The sequence below is a fragment of the Bidens hawaiensis genome, unplaced genomic scaffold (genome assembly GCF_021521415.1).
Source record: "Bidens hawaiensis isolate Kalapana, Puna unplaced genomic scaffold, B.hawaiensis_p1.1 tig00030267_1, whole genome shotgun sequence".
Taxonomy (NCBI): domain Eukaryota; kingdom Viridiplantae; phylum Streptophyta; class Magnoliopsida; order Asterales; family Asteraceae; genus Bidens; species Bidens hawaiensis.
This window is the reverse complement of record NW_027505176.1, coordinates 7,274-28,657: the sequence shown is the minus strand read 5'-3', so window position 1 is coordinate 28,657 and position 21,384 is coordinate 7,274. Positions and strand designations below refer to the sequence as shown.

The 21,384-nt window shown below is 40.0% G+C and overlaps 1 protein-coding gene across 1 annotated transcript; it reads left to right on the top strand.

Moving 5' to 3' along the window:
* Window positions 1-564: 564 nt before the first annotated feature.
* Window positions 565-1,533, top strand: LOC143611237 (putative F-box protein At3g16210). Its single transcript, XM_077085488.1, has one exon. It carries the CDS (start codon window positions 565-567, stop codon window positions 1,531-1,533), a length of 969 nt encoding a protein of 322 aa, XP_076941603.1.
* The last annotated feature ends 19,851 nt before the right edge of the window (window positions 1,534-21,384 follow it).

The following is a 21,384-nucleotide window of genomic DNA, read 5'->3' as shown; positions in this document are numbered from 1 at the left end:
ACATTAGCAAATGTGTTCATAAAGAAGGTTGTGGCTAAACAAGGAGTGCCGTTATCAATCGTGTCTGATATAGATACTCGCTTTACTTTGAAATTTTGGAAGAAGTTCCATAACTAACATTTATATTTATTTTAAAATGGACCCTAGCAACCCATCGTTTTTAGGGTTGTGCAATCCAACATGAAATTGCCGAGAAAAAGATGCTCGGCTAAGCTTCATTATATAACATTGCAAAATTTAGTTTATTGAAATCGTTTTTAGACATCTAAGCGAAAGTCAAGATTCTTTTCTTTATAAATATTCATAAACTCTTCGATTTTTTTAATTTTTTTTTACTTAATTTGAATTTTTTTAACAATATTGTTTTAAGCATAATATCATACATTGCAATTTATTTGGTATTATCGATATTAATTTTTTGGTGTCAATACTGCACGCTTGATCATCCAACCTCTTTTTATTTAGTATTTTTTATTGCATGACCTTTCTTTACCCAATTTCACTCATATAACTTGTAGCAGTCCACTCCAAAATTGATAAATTGGTTTCTTATCCTACTTAGATATGCCGGTTCAAGGATCCATGAAAGTCTCCCACCTCGTGTTTACGATGTCTCCAGACGCAGTTGTTCTTGAGATACTCACAAGACTACCGGCAAAAGTCATTGGCCGGTTTAAGCTTGTATACAAGGAATGGCACGACTTACTATCAACGAGAAATTTTGAAAAGCTCCATTCGTATCGATCACTTCTTCCGAGTAACCAAAAAACACTTGTGATCCATCGCCTCATTGGAACTGTTCATCCAATTGACTTCACAACCGGTGAATACGGCCTAGGTAAACCCATCACATGCCCTTTCTACTCAGATATTACATGCATCTGCATCCTCTCACACATGGACGGCCTCTTATGTGCTTGGGTACATGATACACATGAATTGTTCTTGTGGAATCCAACCACTACTGCCTACAAGAGATTATCAAACTCTACTGGCAGAGGCATATTTGTAGACTCCATAGATACAGTTGCTTTGTTCAAGGACCATTTGAACGACTACAAAGTCATGCACGTGATTCAAAAACCAAATGCCTTCGAAGCCCATGTATACTCCCGTTTACTAGCATCTTGGACGGAAATATCATTCACAGCAAAAGTAGACTACCCAGACCGCAAATTCTGTTGGTCCATTGGGACTCAATGTGGTACGACCATCTACTACACAATTACCCAACCCATGATACAAGGTGAAAATGTCATCATTGCATTCGATGCCTTCTCTAGGCATGTGACAGAGCTACAATTCCCACCAGTCCAAACAACCGGGATTCTCGAAACCAACATGCTTATTATTCAAGATGATCTTTACATGATTGTTACAAATGGCCTACAGAATTGGACGCTCCAGCTTTGGATCCTAAGACAAGACCATTGGATCAATCTCTTCACCCCTCCTCCCATCCCTCCTATACCAGAGCGTTTATGGTGCTCAATCACACTACATGACAAATGGGAAGTGGTTTGTCATGAGTAACTCACGGACACTTTATGAAATCGATACTGATATTAGACCACTGCAATATTTCCACAGCGTCAACTCACTAAATGGTGGTGTAGGTGCCGTGTACTTGGAAACCGTAGTTGCACCGGCTATATGATGTCACTTTCTTCCCATGTTTAATGTACGTAGTGTGGTTTATGTTAAGATTGAAAACTGAGGTTAGTTATGTTGCATTATTTGCACGTTATATATTATTTTTCTATCATTAGACTTCTCACCTCATGTATATTGCTTTGGATGGATTTTCAACCTCACATTAGTTCTAACATTTTTAAACATGATTTGATAAATGGCACACCAACACTACATGAGATTGCAGCCATCACCAACACATTAAGACACATTCAATCCTGTATGTTGTTTAATAATCACTAAACCCATAAACCTACTTCCTTAACAAATATTTCACAAAATACGATACATCCAATATATATGCATAGGTCAATAATTTAGTGCCATCAAAAAGGAGCTCAAGGATGTTCTTCGGAGCTGATGCTTTGGTTTAGCTGGTGGGAATCACGATTTTACCTTCTCCACCTCCTGCAATACAGGTGTACCAGTATTATTTATATAATTAGAGGTCACTAAATCGATGTTCGTGTAACTAGTCTGGCTTAGGTTGGCCAGTGTAACATTTTTTCTAAAAAGTTTAAACCTTTTTTTAAAAGACAATATAATCTTTTATATCTTTTGAGGTTTAATTGTTAAACTGCACTTCATACAAGTAATTTCCAACGCATTTTGGCCCATTTCACTTAGCACTAACATGAACGTCCAGCAAAAGTGCATAAATTAGAAATCCAATCATCTAATAAACTGCATATTTTAAGTTTTTAACCCACATGTTCACTTGTTTCATATTCATAAGCAAGTATATTAGCTTCTCAAGAGTACTACAACTAAACCACCAACACCACATCATTTGAATTAGATAATTTCACATTTTAAGTTGTTTGAAAATGAATACATTTTTATGTTATAACAAAACAACTTGGCTCATATATGTATAATAGACTGTCATGGCTGCAACATCGGTTTGCAAGTAGAGACCCTCACACTTTCCATCCACCGATTCTGCCACACCATCCAATGATATTTGTTGAGTCATCGCATCCTCATGCAGTTAGTTATATTTTTATTTTTGAAAGAAAGCATAAACTCTTTTAAGTCATAATCCAAAGCAAATTACATATTAGAAAAACCATGAAACCAACCGGAACCAAACCGTTAATGGTACCATTCAGTTTTGGCTTTTGATAACCAAAAAATGATACTAATGATTTGGCTACGGTTTGATCTTAAAACTGTCAAAATTTGACCGCGAACACACCTATCCAGAACACATTATCGACGTCTTAAAAATATGTGTTTTTAGACAGTCCTGCTTGATTTCACCATTGAATCCCTAATCTCTAGAATTGTGCCCTAATATCAAACAATTATGACAAAATCCTATTAATCTATACGCTATAGTCTATGTTATAAAATATAAACACACAAACACCTTAACTAGTAGATGGGAGAACAAATAACGAACAATCAATTTCGGAAATAAAATTCGCATCCATGGCTATTCTAGAAAAAATCACATGGTAAGGGTTGGGAGGGATTACCGATTACAGATGAGAAAGGCTGGTTGATTGGGAAGCAGCAACGCCTTCAATTGTGAGGTTAAGGGTTGATTGGGAAGCAGCAGGCCCGTCGATTGGGAGGGATCCAGATGGGAAAGGAACGTTGCATTATTTAGGGGTTATTTTGATCCTATTTCTCATTCAGACTCCATTTTCAACTGAACCATTCAGACCTTCAAAATTCCATTCAGATGTAGGTATTGAAGAAGCCAAACAATCTTACATCTGAGCGATTCAGATATCAACCTCTGAATGGTACCATTAGGTGGTAAACAAACACCCCATAAATCTGTACACGATTTGCACTGCCCACATACTCCTTGTGATACGATACCCTACTTGCTCTAACTATTTAGTTTAATTAGGTTTTTGATTGACTCAAACGACTGCTCGACCAGTATTGGGCGGAGATCGCCGACGGGGCCCACTCCAGTGCTGTTGTGGAGTCGTCTATCAGGGACCCCGTCCATTGCTACATCCACAGGATCGTTGCCTGTACTCTCGTCCGACATTCGGGCCACGAGAAGTGCAGCAACTTAGATCTGCTGTGTTTATAGTCTATCATTGGCAGCCGACCGGCCAATGTGGCGATGCTCTTGCTCACGTCATTTGCACGGGGTCGCAGTTTACAGGGATCCTTGGCACGCTTAGCCTTAGGGCCTTATATTACGAGGATCTCCGAACGACTTGGTGTATTTGAGCGTTATCCGGTCAGATATTTTACGGTGGGGCCAGCTACAGGCGTTTTCGGACTACTGGAGGCCCGTCGGGACGGGATCGTTGAGGAGCATGATCCACTAGTGTTGGTCCCGATCCTACAGTGTCCGCAGGCGCCACCACCAGAGGGATCGGAGGCTGTAGTTTCTCTACAGAGAGGTATTCCGACACGTCGGCAGCGTGCTCCGACTCCACACATCATGCTACCTCAGCAACAGCATCCACTCTGACAGCCACTACCCTCTTCTTCACGCCAGCCGCAGCAACCCGTCACATTGTCTATGATATATCAGCGTCAGTTGGAGATACAGCAGGAGCAGAGGGCACAACGGGCCCGGTATGATGAGTATTTTCGTTTGTTATTTGTTGCTTCACAGGTACCACTCCCACAGTCATTGATCTTTACAGTGGAGGAGCCAGTGGATCCGCAGGACGAGGCAGCTGATGATCCACCAACACAGTAGCTTTTTAGTTACCTTTTCACTTTATTTTGTTTTTATTAGTATCTCGGTCTGTATTATATTATATTATATTTTGAGGAACCATGTATGGGTAACCGGTTGGGTGTTTATGTATATATATCTTTTGATTGTTGCTGTGTTTGATTGATTTGTATATTTTGTGGTAACTGAACTTTGTGGGTGTAGTTCACTATAAACCCTCACGAGACCCCACTCGTCCTCCCCGCTACCGGGGGGTTTACAGGGCTTGTTGCATACGCTAAATCCAATCGTGATTCCTACGAAAGTGAGTTAGGTCTTTTAACATTTTTAACTAATTTAATAGAATTTCTTATGAAACAACTTAATTTGGCTCGTTAATTGTTTTAATAAACATAACATACAACTCATTTTCATAACTCTTAAAAGACCTATGTCTTACACTTGTGAGAGGCTTGCTTCTACACATCTCAAGATTTTGCAGGTTCCATTGTCAGTTTGGTAATTGGATGAGACGAGAGTATACGAGTGTTTTTGAGAGTTCACGAGCCGACTGGTCCTTCTCCAATCCCATTGATATTAGGTGATTTCAGTTTCATAATTTATTTCGTTTTTATTACTTTAAATGTTAAAAGTGTAATTGTATAATTGCTAGTTGTACCGCCACATTTTTGCCCCAAATTTTTAAAATTGCTTAATAGTAAAAAAAAAAATCAATTTCAATCCCGTCCCTCAAATGTTCATTAATCGTTTTATCTATTCTTACATTGAGGACAATGTTAAGTATTCTTACATTGAGGACAATGTAAACCTCAAGTGTGAGGATGGGGGAAATTTGAAAAATTTTAGCCCGATAGTACCTCGAAGAGTGTTCAGAAACCAAAGTTGTTAACTGTTAATTATTGCCATTAATGCCAAGTCATAGGTTTCTGGTCATGGTTGGTTTGTCAGCTCGTTAGTCTTACTCACAAATGTTTTTATAACGAGAAATTGAAAATGGGGCCGTTTAGGCGGGGATAACGAGTCATGGGGACAGGTACACATGTTTATATCGTCAACCCTATTCCTCCGGTACGTGTGTGAGTTAACCCAAATATATATATAATACACGTATAATATATAGTACACACATGTCATTTGAGTGCTTTCATTGATGTTCATGGATTACGGGATCGTAGTTGGCAAAATGCAAAAATGATAGAGACAATTAGGTTAAGCCTCGTCTGGATGAGCGTGAGTGTGGGTACTGGGGGGTTGGGGCCTCATACATTATACATATGAGGATGGTTAATGTGAGGGCGGGGGGTTGGGTCCCTTAGAAAACCTTTCTTGTACTTATTTTTCATTTGTTTAACCCCGACATTATGTTACAAGACGATCCGGCTTACTAGGTTTATTTGTAATTGTATTTGTATTTGTTTTTGTATTTGTATTTGTTCTATTATTAAGCATCACGTTATTATGCTTAAAAAATGAGGAAAAAGCCAAAAAGATGTCTGTTTATATTCAGTTACGTATTCAGTAGTTCGTTTAAGTTCGTTTATGTAAAAAAAAAAATGAAATCAGTTTGTATGTTAGTTTGCTTATTCAGAGGTTATATAATAAGTCAGTCAGTTAGTATAGTAGTTTCATTTATTTAGATGTTTTGTAATAAGTCGGGTTGGATCGTTTAAGCTACTTAAATATTTCCCTTCCATACCCTTACACCTGGCCCCGTTACAACCCTTTTTAAGACCTCTTGATTTGCATTTGTGTCAAAGCAGCTTGATGGATGAATATGCGCTTATGAGTGATACTGAGTGCAGAGTGATACTGGCACATCTTTTGCTAGTCCATATATAAAACCGAGAGGAGAGATGTTATATTACGAGGGGTCTAAGCATGTGTGCCTTAACCGGAAAAAAGTACACTTGTCTAGGCGGCTCTATTGTTTTTATTTATAGCACTTAACCGTATTTGTGAGATGTCAATCTAAAAACAGTGTCAGTCTGGGAAACTGGGTATGACCTTAAACCTTACTAGTATTAATAGCAAATAATCGACATACCTATGATGGAGGTTGATGTTTGCTTTAGAGTTTTGCTTGAGGGCAAGCAAAAGATAAGTGTGGGGATGTGATGGTCGGTTAATTTGTATATGTTTTAATCGTTTATCCTAGAACTTTCGATACTTCATACATGTATTATTGGTTTTCAGGTCACAGATGTTAAAGTACTCAGTTTGGAATTGTTGTGACATGGTATGAAGACTCGAGATGTCCAGCACGCAAAACGAGGATTTTTATAGAAGTTTGCTGGTAACAAGACCCATCGCGGTACGCAATGGGCTTGCTGAGAACCCATCGCGTGCCGTGATGGGTAGTTAAATAATGTTGACTTTTGGTCCATCGCGGTACATGATGGACCAGTGAAGATCCCATCGCGTACCGCGATGGGGGGTGCAGATGGGAATTTTAGGTTTAAATAATATCTTTCATTCTCAAGAACCCTAGCTCCGTTTTGATGAAGAGAAGGCGATTCCAGCAGCTTCAAGAGGCGATTTCCACCATTATAGCTTGTGCCAAGACCTTCCGCATGATCCATATCATCCATATCGAAGATTCAATGATGTCAAGGCTTGGCTAATCTACTAGAATCGCACCCGGGATGTATAGTTTGTAATCTTTACAGTTTTTCTCATATGATTAAGAACACTTGTGTATAATTATTGATGATTGATATATGATTATTGATGTTTGGTATTTCTGTGCGTTCGGTTGGTTTAGGTTTACGTTGGTCTGAACGATCTGTTACCAGTTGCTAGATAATTAATCATATAACTGTTTAGTTAGATTGAATACGATAAAACATACGATTGCCATTAACTGAGTCACACTGGCAAGGACTATTTGATAACCAGTGTTGTGTGTAAAGTGATTGTTGATGTCTAAGGTTTTGTCTGATTGATCAGTTTTTAGTTCATTGTTAATAATTTATCTGTTAGGTTGAATGAGATAACTGTAGGTTGCTTACTTGAATTCACGGGTGTGATTTGCTTTGTTAACTGCTTAATACTCGTTTACTTGTTCGTTGCTTAGTTCTCTAAATTCATTTTAAATTGCTTGTGTGATCAGCACTAAAAACCAGTTACTTAATAATATTAAATCTGTACACGATTTGCACTGACCACATACTCCTTGTGATACGATACCCTACTTGCTCTAACTATTTAGTTTAATTAGGTTTTTGATTAACCCAAACGACGGTCATCACTAAATATAACCTTCAAGAACAAACTAAATAATTTAAATTGTTTAAATTGTAAACTAATTAATTGGATGATGCCATGGTCTTGATATGCCCTTTCAAGATGGAGGATCCGTCAAAATCTCCAATCTTGAATCGCAGTTTCGAAAATGAAGCAATCAACGGTTTTGTAAGACCATATGTTAATTGATTCTTCGAATTGATATGGTGAACTCGCAGAGTTCCGGTTGTGAATTTCTTTCGATTGAAGTGACAATCCAAAGCCACATGTCACACATGAATGATAAACGGGATTAGCACACAATTATGTTGCTCCGATGTTATCACTTTAAAGTCGAGGGTCTACACGTGGATAAAGACTGAGTTCTTTGAGTAAAATTTCCACCTAGGTTAACTCGGTTGCGTAATTTCAAGTGTTTTATACCCCGCTTCTATAGATGACGGGGAAACAAATTTCTATCTAGCAGATTTTCAAGAGATAATGTTAGTTGTAACATTCGTTTTCAAACCTGAATCCGATTCATTTAAAAAAAAACTTTTATTTTCTGATTCCACACTTAATAAATAAAACAACGATTTCTTATTAGTTATATTATCCCCTTTATATTTAATATATCGATTATGTGCATTTTAACCCCTCAACTATAGTTTTGCCATCTTTTGCATCCACCATCAAAACCTAGGGACTATATTGCAAATTTAATACCAAACATTTTCCTTCCATGTCCATCATCACTACACTATATTCCCTTTCTTGTTCCTCAATTCTCAGTCGAAATCAATGGAATTGACCTTACCAAGTCGTTTATTTACCTTAAACGAATCACGCCGACACTTCAAACATGGTAAATGACAGCGTATTGACAACGAATTCAATTAATTACGAACCGCGGCTGAATTGGACCTCATTACAATATAAATACTCTATAAAAAATCAATTAAATGGTACCACATACTCCTCATCATATCACGACACTAAGCCCTAAATCAATTGTTGCCTACAAAGCCGTCTAGATCAGTTCGTATATCAAGCATAAGCCGTGAACCCTAGTTCATCGTTCTCCTTTAATCCATCATAATTTTTGGTAATTGTTTTATGTATTATAGTTGCTTGTTTCTGTTTAATCGAAGCCCTAAGATAATTTCAATCCATATCAAGTAATTAAAGAGAATTCGGATTATAGGGTTAGGATTTAGGGAAGAACATGAACTGGGTGTTTTTATCAATTTTTGTTTCCATTATCTAATCAAACTAAGACATTGGCCTGATGTCCAATCATGTTTTGTTAGGGGTTGAAACCGCCCTAGGGGCGCGGGTTCGAATTTCCCAGGCCCGGTTTTTGAGTTTCTTTTTAAGTTTAGTTTTTTAAGATATTATTATTATTATTATTATACATTTATAACATTTATTAAATATAATTTTGACAAAACCAAACCTTCAAGTTCCCCAAGACCCCCATTTAGTTAATTTATTTTATTTTATTAGATATGTTTAAGAACTCAAATAAAGTTAAGAACTCTTAGGAACTCTAAACAGCCAAACATTTTTAATTTTTTTTTTCATATATTAACATTGTTTAAAAGTAGTTTTATCATATTTTATACAAAAAATTTGATTACATATATTAATCATAAGTTTACATATGTTTAAAATTTATGTACTAACAAATTTACATAGGTGTAAAAAAAATATGTATAAAAACTAATTCTTAAAATTGTAATTGTAAATATAGATATACAAAATAATAAAACTACACTCAAATAACATTAACATACAAATTTTTTATAAAAGATGTTAGTTTTCAAAGGTTCCTTCAAGTTCTTAAATAATTTAATAGTTCTGTAATGATACTTATCATATATATATATATATATATATATATAAGTTTTAGATCAAATACAAATGAAATTAACGTACTACATGTGAGAATCAAGTAGAACAATTATATATACAAGTAGAACAATTATTTACGTAATCACTCTGTGATTTAATTACATAATTACTCTACTTGTATATATAATTATTATACTTGATTCTCATGTGTTAACACGTTAATTTCATTTGTACGTTAACTTTTCCCAATATATATATGTGTGTGTGTGTGTGTGTGTGTAAGGCCCCATTACCGGTAGCCCTACTTTGGTGTCGGATTTACTCATAAACACAGTTCTAAATCAGAGTTAATTAAAACTTTTGAGGAATAATAATAATCGTCAACCATTCATTACAAACATTCTTAACTTGTCTTTAAAACATAACATAAATGATAATATCAAAACATCATGACAAATCTTCATATGCCAGCCTCTTCGATCTTGCCATGTGTCCTGCTCAAACCAATTGTCTCAACCTGTTAACCTGCGTGCATACTAAAAGTCAGCTACGCTGAGTGAGTTCTAGTTAATCACATAACTTACTTTACATACACATATACGTGCCCGAAGGTAAGCATTACATACTTAACATGTCCATCAGTCCTTTATATACATTCATAACTAACCTTACATTATAAAGAGCATTCGCCCTACATATCTCGGATATTATTAGGGTCCGGTACCCCCATCCTCGGATATTATTAGGGTCCGGTCACCCTTCATCCTCAGATATTATTAGGGTCCGGTCACCCTTCATCCTCGGATATTATTAGGGTCCGGTACCCTTTCTTCCATACCTCCATAGCCTACTTTCTATTTACATAATCGTAAAGTTTCGTACGTACATACATCATTCATTCTTCATCTTACAACATACATATAACATCAAACCACTTCCTGGCAGTACATGAAATTCTGAAGATCGTTCATGTACCGACAAGAAATCATTCATACATTTCATATAATACATATATGGCATACACTTATCAATTGGGATAAGTGTATTAACTAATTACATCGAGTATGCACACAGCCCCGAAAACATAACAAGGAATGGGGCTAGAAACTCACCTGAATGCGGTTACGTTCACCGTTTATAGTTATTCCTTTCTTGAGTTGTGCACGACTAACTGTATAGCAATTACACATATCAATTAACTATCACTATCTATATCACGTTTCAAGTTTATTCATAACCCACAACGAACGGGGGTCCGGGGGCAGCGCCCCTGGCAGCGGGGTCTAGGGGCGGCAGCCCCTAGCAGGGTCCAAGGGGTAGAGCCCTTGGCTAGGGTAGAGCTGCCAGGTCAGCTTGGAAAAATTTTATTTCCATTAACCATCTTAACACATTTTCCATTAGAGTTTTGAATCATTAATAAACTTGCTAACTTAAAAAGTTCAAGGGCTTCTTGTAATTAATTCATTCTTTTCTAAGTCCAGGGACCATTTCTGCCACTCCTGTAACTTAGTTCGTTATCCAGTTATCGGATTCGTTATTTAGTTCTTTAACGACTTAGAATTCTATAACGAATGGAGTTCTGATTCGTTATATCATAACAAATCACCACTTATGGACCATCTTAACAAATTGAACTTTACAGCGAAGTGGTCTTTCATAGCGAACTGGCAATCACAGCGAATTGCTCAACTAGTTCGTTATTCTTCCTTAACGAACTGGTCTAACGAATCAAGGGTTCTTCCATAACGAACCACATAACGACTTGAAGCTCATTCGTTATTCTCCCGTAACGAATTAGGGTTAGGATTTGTCAGAGAATGTCAGGAACATTCCCTGACATCCTTAAATATATGCGCCACCTTTCGGGCGCCGTCTTTCGGGCGCCACCGCGCCGGAAAACAGGGCTGTGGCCGGAAAAACACGGTTTACCCCGTTTTACACCGTTTTCATCGTTTTTCGTCCCGTTCGATCCGGATATGAGCTCGTCGGCTCGTCGTTTCGTGACCATATCTAACGGGTTTAAGTTCATACAACATCATACTATCATTACCTCGGGTCGGTGCTCGGCTTCCATCTTGGTTTCGGCTTAGAGAAAGGAAGAACTAGAGAGAAAGCTTAAGTGTGTGTTTTGGGTGGTGTATGGGATATGTGTAAATGAGGAATTAAGTGGTGATTATGGTTTATATATTTATGGATCATGGGCTTAAGCCCATGGTCTTTCCTTCTTTCTTTAATAACCCAAGTCCATAACCTATATCCATTTAACCCAACACTAAACCAACTCGTATTCTATTTATCCAAACCGATAACGACCCGCTATAAAATAGACGAAATTTATTTTATTATTATAACCAAAAGTAGGATGTTACAATATATATTATAACATCATACTTTTAATAATAATAAATAAAAGAATTTTGCCTATTAAATTGTGTGTTACTATTTAATTAGAATAAGTAATAGTAAGTTGAGTTGTGGGTTTGGAAATAAAATATTGAATAAGAGATGGTGATGGACCTTAGGTTCATGGGCTTAGAGGTATTTAAACACTCTTAAACCTTCCAAAAACCTTAAGACCTTCATTCCACTTTTGCCTCCACTCACTCAAAAACACACACACACTCCCTCTTTAAATCCGGATCCAAATCGAGCTAAAGAGGAATAAATTTCGTGTTTTAGCATCATCGTCAAACAAGAAACACGTCTAGATCCATGTTAGGTTTTGGTGTAAATGTTAGGTTTTTGGTGTAAATGTTAGGTTTAATATACTGATACCCTCGCTTAATGAGCCGAGCTATATTAAATGTCCCAAAATAAATTTCGGTTAGCTTTCCGTTAATATATATTATTATATAAAATATTTATATTTATTTAACTTTCCCGTTAACACACACACATATATATATATATATGCTACTACATATAATATTTACCTTTTAAAAAAAATCAAACAAAAGTTTTAATAATAATAATGTTAAGGATCATAATCATAATACTTGGATTAATAATAGTTTAATTTACAATTTTGCTTAAAACCCTATTAAATCCTAAATCTGTCATAATTATTGTTATTATTTTGTTTATAGTTAATGAGAAATCTGCAATTTGTCTCCCTGGTTTATATCGTCGCTGGATGGGTTAACCACTGAAAAAGATTTTGCGAACTTTGGACCACTGTGAAATTTTGGCGGGTCAGTATGTGCCCAACCATTAAATATTTTCGTTAAAGATGTTGGGATGGAGGGTGTTTTGGTCTTTTTACAAATAAAAATTCGGCGGGTTACATCTGTGCCATTCTATTTATTATTTTTTTTAAAAGCTTGGAAAACCAGCTTGATGCTAAAAATGCAGTCCGACCACCGGGTATTATTTTCTTCCCTGCTTTCCCCGTAAGAAATCCTCCCTACTTCCTCTTCTTTTCCTTACACCCCTCTTCCTTACCCCCCTCAACTTCTCCTTCTTCCTCAACACTCCTTCTTCCTCAACACTCCTTCTTCATACATATATATATATATATACCCACCACCACCGTCGCCATCTTCCATCTTCCTCAACACAACACTTCATCCTCCATCTTCATCCAAGACCCGAACCCGTAGCCCCCTCCACCGTGTCTCCGGCTCCCACCGTCGCACCGGCTCCCGTGTCTTCGGCTCCCACCGTCACCGGCTCCCGCTCCCACCGTCTCCGGCTCCCGCTCCCCGTCTCCGGCTCCGTCAAGATGGTTCTAATAATCAACGTGAACTTCAATCGGGCTCTATTAGGAGTCCCGAGTGATATCAATCTCCGGATAGAGCTCCGGATCCGAGAGATTACGGGTTGGTTTTTGGTCAACTTAAACGGCCAAAACCAAATCAACTTCCACCGTACGTGGAATTTTGGGCCGCGTCTCCGGATGCTACCCTTATAAAATCCCGAAGTTTATAATTCGGGTGTTTTGATATATGTATTTTGTGTTCGTGTTATATATATATATAGATATATATATATATATAATGTTTGTGTTCATTGTGTTCGGGTTGGGTTCGGGTGGTTGGGTTCGGGCCGTTTCGTCGATTTTGAGCTAAAATTACAATAAAAAACGACCTGTTTCGTCGGTTTTGGACGAAAAGTTTACTAAAAAACGATAAAAAACGGCTCGTTTCGTCGTTTTCGGACAAAAATTTTACTAAAAAAATGACCCGTTTCGTCGTTTTTGGACGAAAAGTTTACTAAAAAACGGGCCGTTTCGTCGTTTTTGGACGAAATGTTTTAATAAAAAACGAGCCGTTTCGTCGTTTTTGGACGAAAAGTTTAATAAAAAACGAGCCGTTTCGTCGTTTTCGGATGAAAAGTTTACTCAAAAACGGGCCCTTTCGTCGTTTTTGGACGAAAAGTTTACTAAAAAACGGGCCGTTTCGTCGTTTTTGGACGAAAAATTTAATAAAAAACGACAAAAAACGGCTCGTTTCGTCGTTTTCGGACGAAAAGTTTACTAAAAAACGGGCCGTTTCGTCGTTTTTGGACGAAAAGTTTAATAAAAAACGACAAAAAACGGCTCGTTTCGTCGTTTTCGGACGAAAAGTTTACTAAAAAACGGGCCGTTTCGTCGTTTTTGGACGAAAAGTTTAATAAAAAACGGCTCGTTTCGTCGTTTTCGGACGAAAAGTTTACTTAAAAACGGGCCGTTTCGTCGTTTTCGGACGAAAAGTTTACTTAAAAAACGGCTCGTTTCGTCGTTTTCGGACGAAAAGTTTAATAAAAAACGGGTCGTTTCGTCGTTTTCGGACGAAAAGTTTACTAAAAACGGGCCGTTTCGTCGTTTTTGGACGAAAAGTTTACTAAAAAACGGGCCGTTTTGTCGTTTTTGGACGAAAAGTTTACTAAAAAACGGGCCGTTTCGTTGTTTTCAGACGAAAAGTTTACTAAAAAACGGGTCTTTTCGTCGTTTTCGGATGAAAACTTTACTAAAAACGAGTCGTTACATTTTTTACAAAAACATGGTTTAAAAAAACGTTTAAAAAAACGATGAATATATATATACATATATATACATATATATATATATACATAATTATAAGTGTATTACATAATTAAAGTTTCAATTCAAATGGTGAATATATATTACATATTGTGTAGATTTGTTAAATGTTAGTTTAGTTCAACTGGTTGGTCTTGTGGGTTTTTAAACTAGGGGTCGGGGTTCGAACCCCACCTTTACACGAAATTTGGAAGTTAGTTTTAGGATTAATTATAGGCTCAGGGGTAAAATGGTCATTTCAACGTTTTTTGGTCAGTCAACTCACGGTCAGCTGACGGCAAGGAGACAGACTGTCCCGCCAAAATTTTACAGTGGTCCAAAGTTTGCAAAATCTTTTTCAGTAGTTAACCCATCCAGCGACGATATAAACCAGGGAGACAAATTGCAGATTTCTCATAATTAATTAATATAATCATTAACAACTAGGAACTTTTGTTGACGTATCCCGATGAGCTCGCCTCTTTTATCTTAATTTTTATCGCCATCTCGTTTCGTTAATCCACTCATTAAGGTGAGTTTACATACCCCTTTTTATCTTTTACACATTTTAAGGGTAACATATATACCTATTTACATTACTCATGTTTTGACAACATCTATTCAAACATAATCCAACATATGTTTATGTATGATGTTTGCATGATCTATAACTATGCTCTATGTGCATTGCTTAAGTGTTTATTTTATGTTTGGTATCTCATCCTTATCTATTAAGATCATACACTTACTCAAGTACGTTGATTTTGTATCAATAGGAATGAGTTCACATCTATTTAATTGTTTACATTTTCATAAGAATTGTAATGCTTATTATTGACATATAAATTGGGATTTTTATCTATATATATCTCAACTAAGCTTATGTATCCTCACCAATATTCGTGTTGACAAACCATATATTTATACATGCTACAGGTACAAGTAGTTGACATTGTTCAAGATCGAAAACATTAGTTTTACCTTAGGATATTTAATTTAAAACACAAAATTATGATGTATTTGTTCTGATTATTGAAATTGTGTACTTATTTAATGTTATTGAAATTAAACAATTATTGTCGCTTTAATTAGTGTCTTTTGTGCTACTTTTCAATCAATACGTTACATCATGGCATGTTCCGCCGCCTTTGGTCGGTGTGTGACATTAGCATCAAGATAGATGATGTAAGTCGTGGTAGAATGACCCAATGGAGATAACCCCCCCCCCCCCCCAATTCGGAATTAGAGAACGCAGTAAGCTCCAGGGGATTTCTTGTTCAAGACCAATCGTGATAAACCATACCTTTGAGATAACGAAGCAATCGATTGAGTGCTTACCACTGTGTTTGAGATGGTTGATGCATAAACTGCGAGAGTTTGTTGAAAGCAAATGAAATATCCAATCTCGTGATGGAAGGATGTCACAGGAAACCCACAAGTTTATGATAGGGTGTTGGGTCAACTTTTGGTGTGCCATCTTCAAGGGTGAGAACTTGAGATGGAAAAAGTGGTGTGAGCACTAGTTGTCTAGTTTACCCACTTTGCTTCTACACCCGTAATTCCCGTCACAGCCTCTGCCCACTTCAATATATAACTAACCTCTCTGAATTTTACGGTTTGGAGACGTCATGCATATGCAGTCCACCCTCATCGACATGGGATGGACGACTTTATCACTGCTGCAACCATTACTTCGCGAAAAAACATTAATGAGAAGGATCGGCCTACACAGTTGAAGAGGTAGGTCCCAGCAGAGACCAGTTGGTCCCGCAAGACTCACCTTGAACAGGGACGTCTGCGCAAAGGCCATCTGCTCCCGCAGGACCCACCATGCTCATAGAATCTTACGCGCAGTACGCAAGCTGTACACGCAGGGAAAGCCTCCCAATGGTGAAGTACCCAGCCTGTTCCCCGCAGTTGCGGATACAAGCCATCAGGGAAGGCTACCCGCAGATAGCAGGGCTACACGCACAAGGCAATAGCTACTTCAGTAGTCACATGAAGGAATGAGCAAGGCGGGAACAATCCCGCCAAAATGAGCCAGTCCGTATGATTCTGAAAGATCTTTTGTACTATACCTACCAAGGTATGGATAGGACAGACAATCTGACCAGAACAACTCATGAGCCAATCACGGGGTGACAGCTCACCGACAACAGTACGAGGAGGAGCACCCTCTAGTACTGTTTGTCACTATTAGCCGCTGCCTACTCACCAACTCTTACTGAGGGGCGTGCGTAGCCTACAGTTGGTAGAATAGTGTTACTGTTGGCCGTAACCTATTCACCAACCAGCATGGCCTGCGTATAATCTACAGTAGGTGGGACGTGCATAATCTACAGTTGGTGGAATAGTGCAGCCGACTTTGTTACTGTTGGCCGTAACCTATCCACCAACCAGTATGGCCTGTGCATAATCCACTGTTGGTAGAACAGGAATACTATTCAGCCGGCTGTACCTTCTAGGAAACCTACCTTCGGCTATAAATACTCCAACATCTTGGAATGGTAAGATCATCTGCTATCCAGTTATCTAGCAATCTCTTAATATACACTTATATTCAGAGCAATCTAGTCTGATTCTCACGCCGGAGGGTGGTCACAAGGAGGAACCCCCCCCCCTTCTCAGTGACGAGCTTACGGTGTTTGTTTTGCAGGTCCCCTGAAGAACAACCGTCTCTGTTGGACCTCATTCTCGTGGGAAACATTACTTAACCCCAAGATTATCTATAATCTGTCCAGGGTTCACTTAGTGTTTCTTCATTGGCGCCATCCGTGCATAAAAGCTAGAACTATTTTAGTTTTTTCAAAATTTCTGAAGAAATGGTTAACGTTACTCCGGTCCAAAGGCCAGTAACCGACCAAGAAACCCCGGTAACAACCCCAGCAACTGGGGGGAACACCGGCGGTTATACAATCCTTACGAACACTACCCCGACTACCCAAGCCGGGGCAAGTGCAGTAAATATTCCACTGGGGTTCACCGATACCCAGCTGGAAAAACGAACGAGGGTCCCTCGCCAAACACTAGATCAAGTGAAGGCGTGGGCCGAAGCACGTCAGAAAGAGTTCCAAGCTGAATTGGACGAACGCTTGCGTTCAGTTCAACAGGCTGACGAATTCGGCAGTACTCGCCAACACCTCATTATGAACAGCGAGGGCGAGTACTCGGACGACGAGAGGGAGTCCGATACCGACGCAAACCCTCGCCATAAGGCGAAAGGGAAGCGTAAGGAAACGGACTCCCAGCCAAAAAGGAATTTTGGGGAAGCCTTTAAACCAACAAATGCAGAGAGAAACCCGCGTGACTTCTCCAAAACCTTTAGACCAACTGCTACGAATGCAGGAAAGTCAAAATTTGCAAGGGACATTGCGGAAGCAATTGCCCCGAGAAGTGCCAAACAAATGTCCAACATTGGCACTTATGATGGTCTATCCGACCCAGACGACCATTTGAACAGGTTCATTGCAGGGGCTACCGTCAGTAACTGGACGGAACCCACGTGGTGTTACATGTTCCAGATGACTCTGGTCGGAGCAGCCAGGGCATGGTTCGATCGTTTACCGGTCCACCACATATATGACTGGGCGGACTTTCAGAACAAGTTCAGCCAGCACTTCAGCCAGCAGAGGAAGTATACTGAAGAGCAGTGGACGATCCTCAACTGCGTTAGAGAGGAGGATGAATCTTTACTAGACTTCATCACCCGCTTCAACTCCAAGAAGCTGAGTCTGGGCAACGTAAGTGAAGATCTTGTTCGCGCCGCTTTCATCCAGGGCGCCGAGTACCCAGAGCTTATCCGCACATTGACGGGTAGGGACGGCATGCCATCCACATGGGATGCCATCATGACGGCAGCCAAGCGCTTTGCCGAGACGGAGAAGCAGCTGGGAAGAGATCTTCCCCAGAGTACACACCTCTACACGCAGAGGACAAGGGAGAACAACGTTAGGACCGCCCGGCAGAACAAAAAGAGGCGGCTAGGTATTTGGCAGTCAAGGGTAAACTTTGACACCTCATCCAGCTCTCGCCCTCTTGTTGGCGGAAGGGACAACACACACCCTTCAAACCGAAAACACCGGTGGACGCCACTCACCAAGAGCGTCACGGAGATATTTGCCACGGAAAAATTGCCATGGCCAAAAGCCCCATTGATCCGGCAGAAACCTAATGCGGATCAAAGCAAATCCTATGATTTCCACGGGACAAAGGGTCATGGTACTGAAGAGTGCACATCCTTGAAGGATATTGTTGAGACATTTGTCAAGGATGGAAGACTTGCACATCTCGTGGCATCAATCAGGAAGGGAGGAAGGAATGACAACCGGTACAGAGGTAACGGACGAAAGCCCGTCGACATCAGCATCAACATGGTTCATGGCAAGGTCGGAGGAAGAAAAAGACGAGTGACAGAACCATGCGCGTGGAAGGAAGCTGAGGTGCGCTTCCCGCGAGTGCCAGGAGGCCCCAGCAAAGAAGGCCCCATCGTCATCAAAAGCCAGCTAGGGCATTACATCACTTCCCGCACTCTTGTTGACAACGGCGCTTCGTCGACAGTGATGTACAGGCAGTTCTTTGACAAGCTGGATGATGAAGACAAAGAACGCTTGGAAACGGTCTACGCTTCAATGGAAGGGTTTGACAGCAGCACAGAAACCCCCCTGGGTATCCTATCTTTCCCCGTTACTCTTACCGATGGGAATCATTCACGCACAGAAGACGTGGATTTTGTCGTGATGAGAAAGCCACACCACACGTACGACATCCTATTCGGAAGAGACGGGATGGCAAGATTCAACGCCGTGGTATCTTCAGTCCACGGCATGATGGGATGGCCAACAGCTGAGGGTGTAGCGATGATCACTGGCATTCCCCAGGTATGCATCGCATCTGTCTCATCTAAACCCAAACCGAAAATGGCTAAACCAACCATCACCGAACCGGAAAAATGGGCCTTCAATGGCAAATACCCCGACCAGGCCGTTACCATTGGACCAACAATCATTGATCCCACCCGCACCTTACTCAAACGCTTACTGCAGAAAAACGCTGACATCTTTGCGTGGGCACCAGCTGACATGACTGGTGTACCCCGAAGTAAGGCGGAGCATAAGCTCAAGTGCGATCCGGCTGTTACGCCAGTCGTACAAAAGCGCAGAGTAATGGGGCCTGAACAAACTAACGCGTGTAGAACCCAAGTCAAGGAACTCCTTGACGCAGGCATCATACGCGTTAGTAGATATCAAACATGGGTTGCAAATCCCGTAATGGTACCGAAGAATGACAAACAATGGCGCATGTGCATAGATTTCAAAGATTTGAACAAAGCATGCCCCAAAGATTGTTATCCGTTACCAGAAATTGATCTTAAGGTGGATTCGTTGGCACCATTTCGCCTTAAATGCTTCTTGGATGCGTATAAGGGGTACCATCAAATCCACATGGCCATAGATGACCAGGACAAAACCGCATTTCGGACGCCCGATGGTACATTTTGTTATAAAATGATGCCATTCGGACTTAAGAATGCAGGGTCCACGTACCAACGACTGATGGACAAAGAGTTTCATGCCCAAATCGGGAGAAACTTGGAAGTCTATATGGATGATTTGGTCATCAAAAGCCCCGAGCCAGAAGCGATGTTGAAAGACATTGAAGAAACTTTCAACACGCTTAGAAAGATAAACATGAAGCTCAACCCGAGTAAGTGTTCATTTGGGATGGAAGAAGGGAAGTTCTTGGGAGTCATTGTTACTAAAGATGGCTTCAAAGCGAACCCTGAAAAGGTCGAAGCCATTGTTAAAATGGAATCACCTACCACCATCAAACAGGCTCAGACACTGAATGGACGACTAGTCGCACTTAATCGCTTTTTGGCAAACCATGCGGATAAGTCGTTTCCTTTCGTGTCAACATTGAGAAACTGCTTAAAGAAAACGCACTTCCGCTGGACACCAGAAGCGGAAGCAGCTTTTCAGGAGATTCGGTCACGCCTGATCGAACTCCCAACACTTACAGCACCACAAGCGGGAGAGGAGTTAATCCTATACCTTTCCGCAACAGATAGAGCAACCGGGGCAGTCCTGCTAATAGAACAAAAAGGCATCCAGATGCCAATCTATTATGTTAGCCGTGTACTAACAGACGTAGAAACCCGGTACTCTACCCTCGAAAAATTGGTCTTAGCACTTATACACGCTTCACGCAGGTTAAGACGATATTTCCAGGGCCACCCAATCACCATTCTCACCAACTTCAAACTCTCAAACGTTCTAGGCAAACCCGAATTATCGGGACGTCTAGCCAAATGGGCAATTGAATTGGGAGAATATGCAATTAAGTACAAGCCAAGACCAGCCATAAAAGGCCAGGTCCTGGCCGATTTTATTGCAGAAGTCCCCGCTTCGCGGGAGAAAGAGTGCCAGGAGGAGGCTCAACCCTTCCCAGCACAGGACATCAATGATGTCTGGCGACTCTACACTGATGGAGCAGCCAATAATGAGGGTTCAGGCGCAGGGTTAAAATTAACCAACCCAGCAGGCCAAGAATATACTTACGCTATTCGGTTGGATTTTCCAAGTACGAATAACGAAGCCGAATATGAAGCATTCTTGGCCGGATTGAGAATTGCGCGTAAGATGGGAGTGAAAAATTTGGAAGCCCACGTGGATTCCATGCTGGTGGCCAACCAAATAAATGGGACGTACACGGCTGTGAACGACACAATGGCCCTGTACCTCGCCCAGGCAAAAACCCTTATGCGTGATTTTAATGATTGTAAAGTCATACACGTCAAGCGCAGCGAAAACAAATCTGCGGATGCGTTAAGCAAGCTTGCATCACTAGCCTTCACCCACTTGGGAAAGGACATCCGCATTGAACTCCTCGAAGCACCATCAGTCCCGCACAAGGAAATTTGTGTCATCCAAACCGGTACAGAAACGTGGATGACACCAAT

Excerpts from the sequence above, each read along its gene's own strand:
- LOC143611237 (XM_077085488.1), top strand. The coding sequence starts at position 565 with ATGCCGGTTCAAGGATCCATGAAAGTCTCCCACCTCGTGTTTACGATG.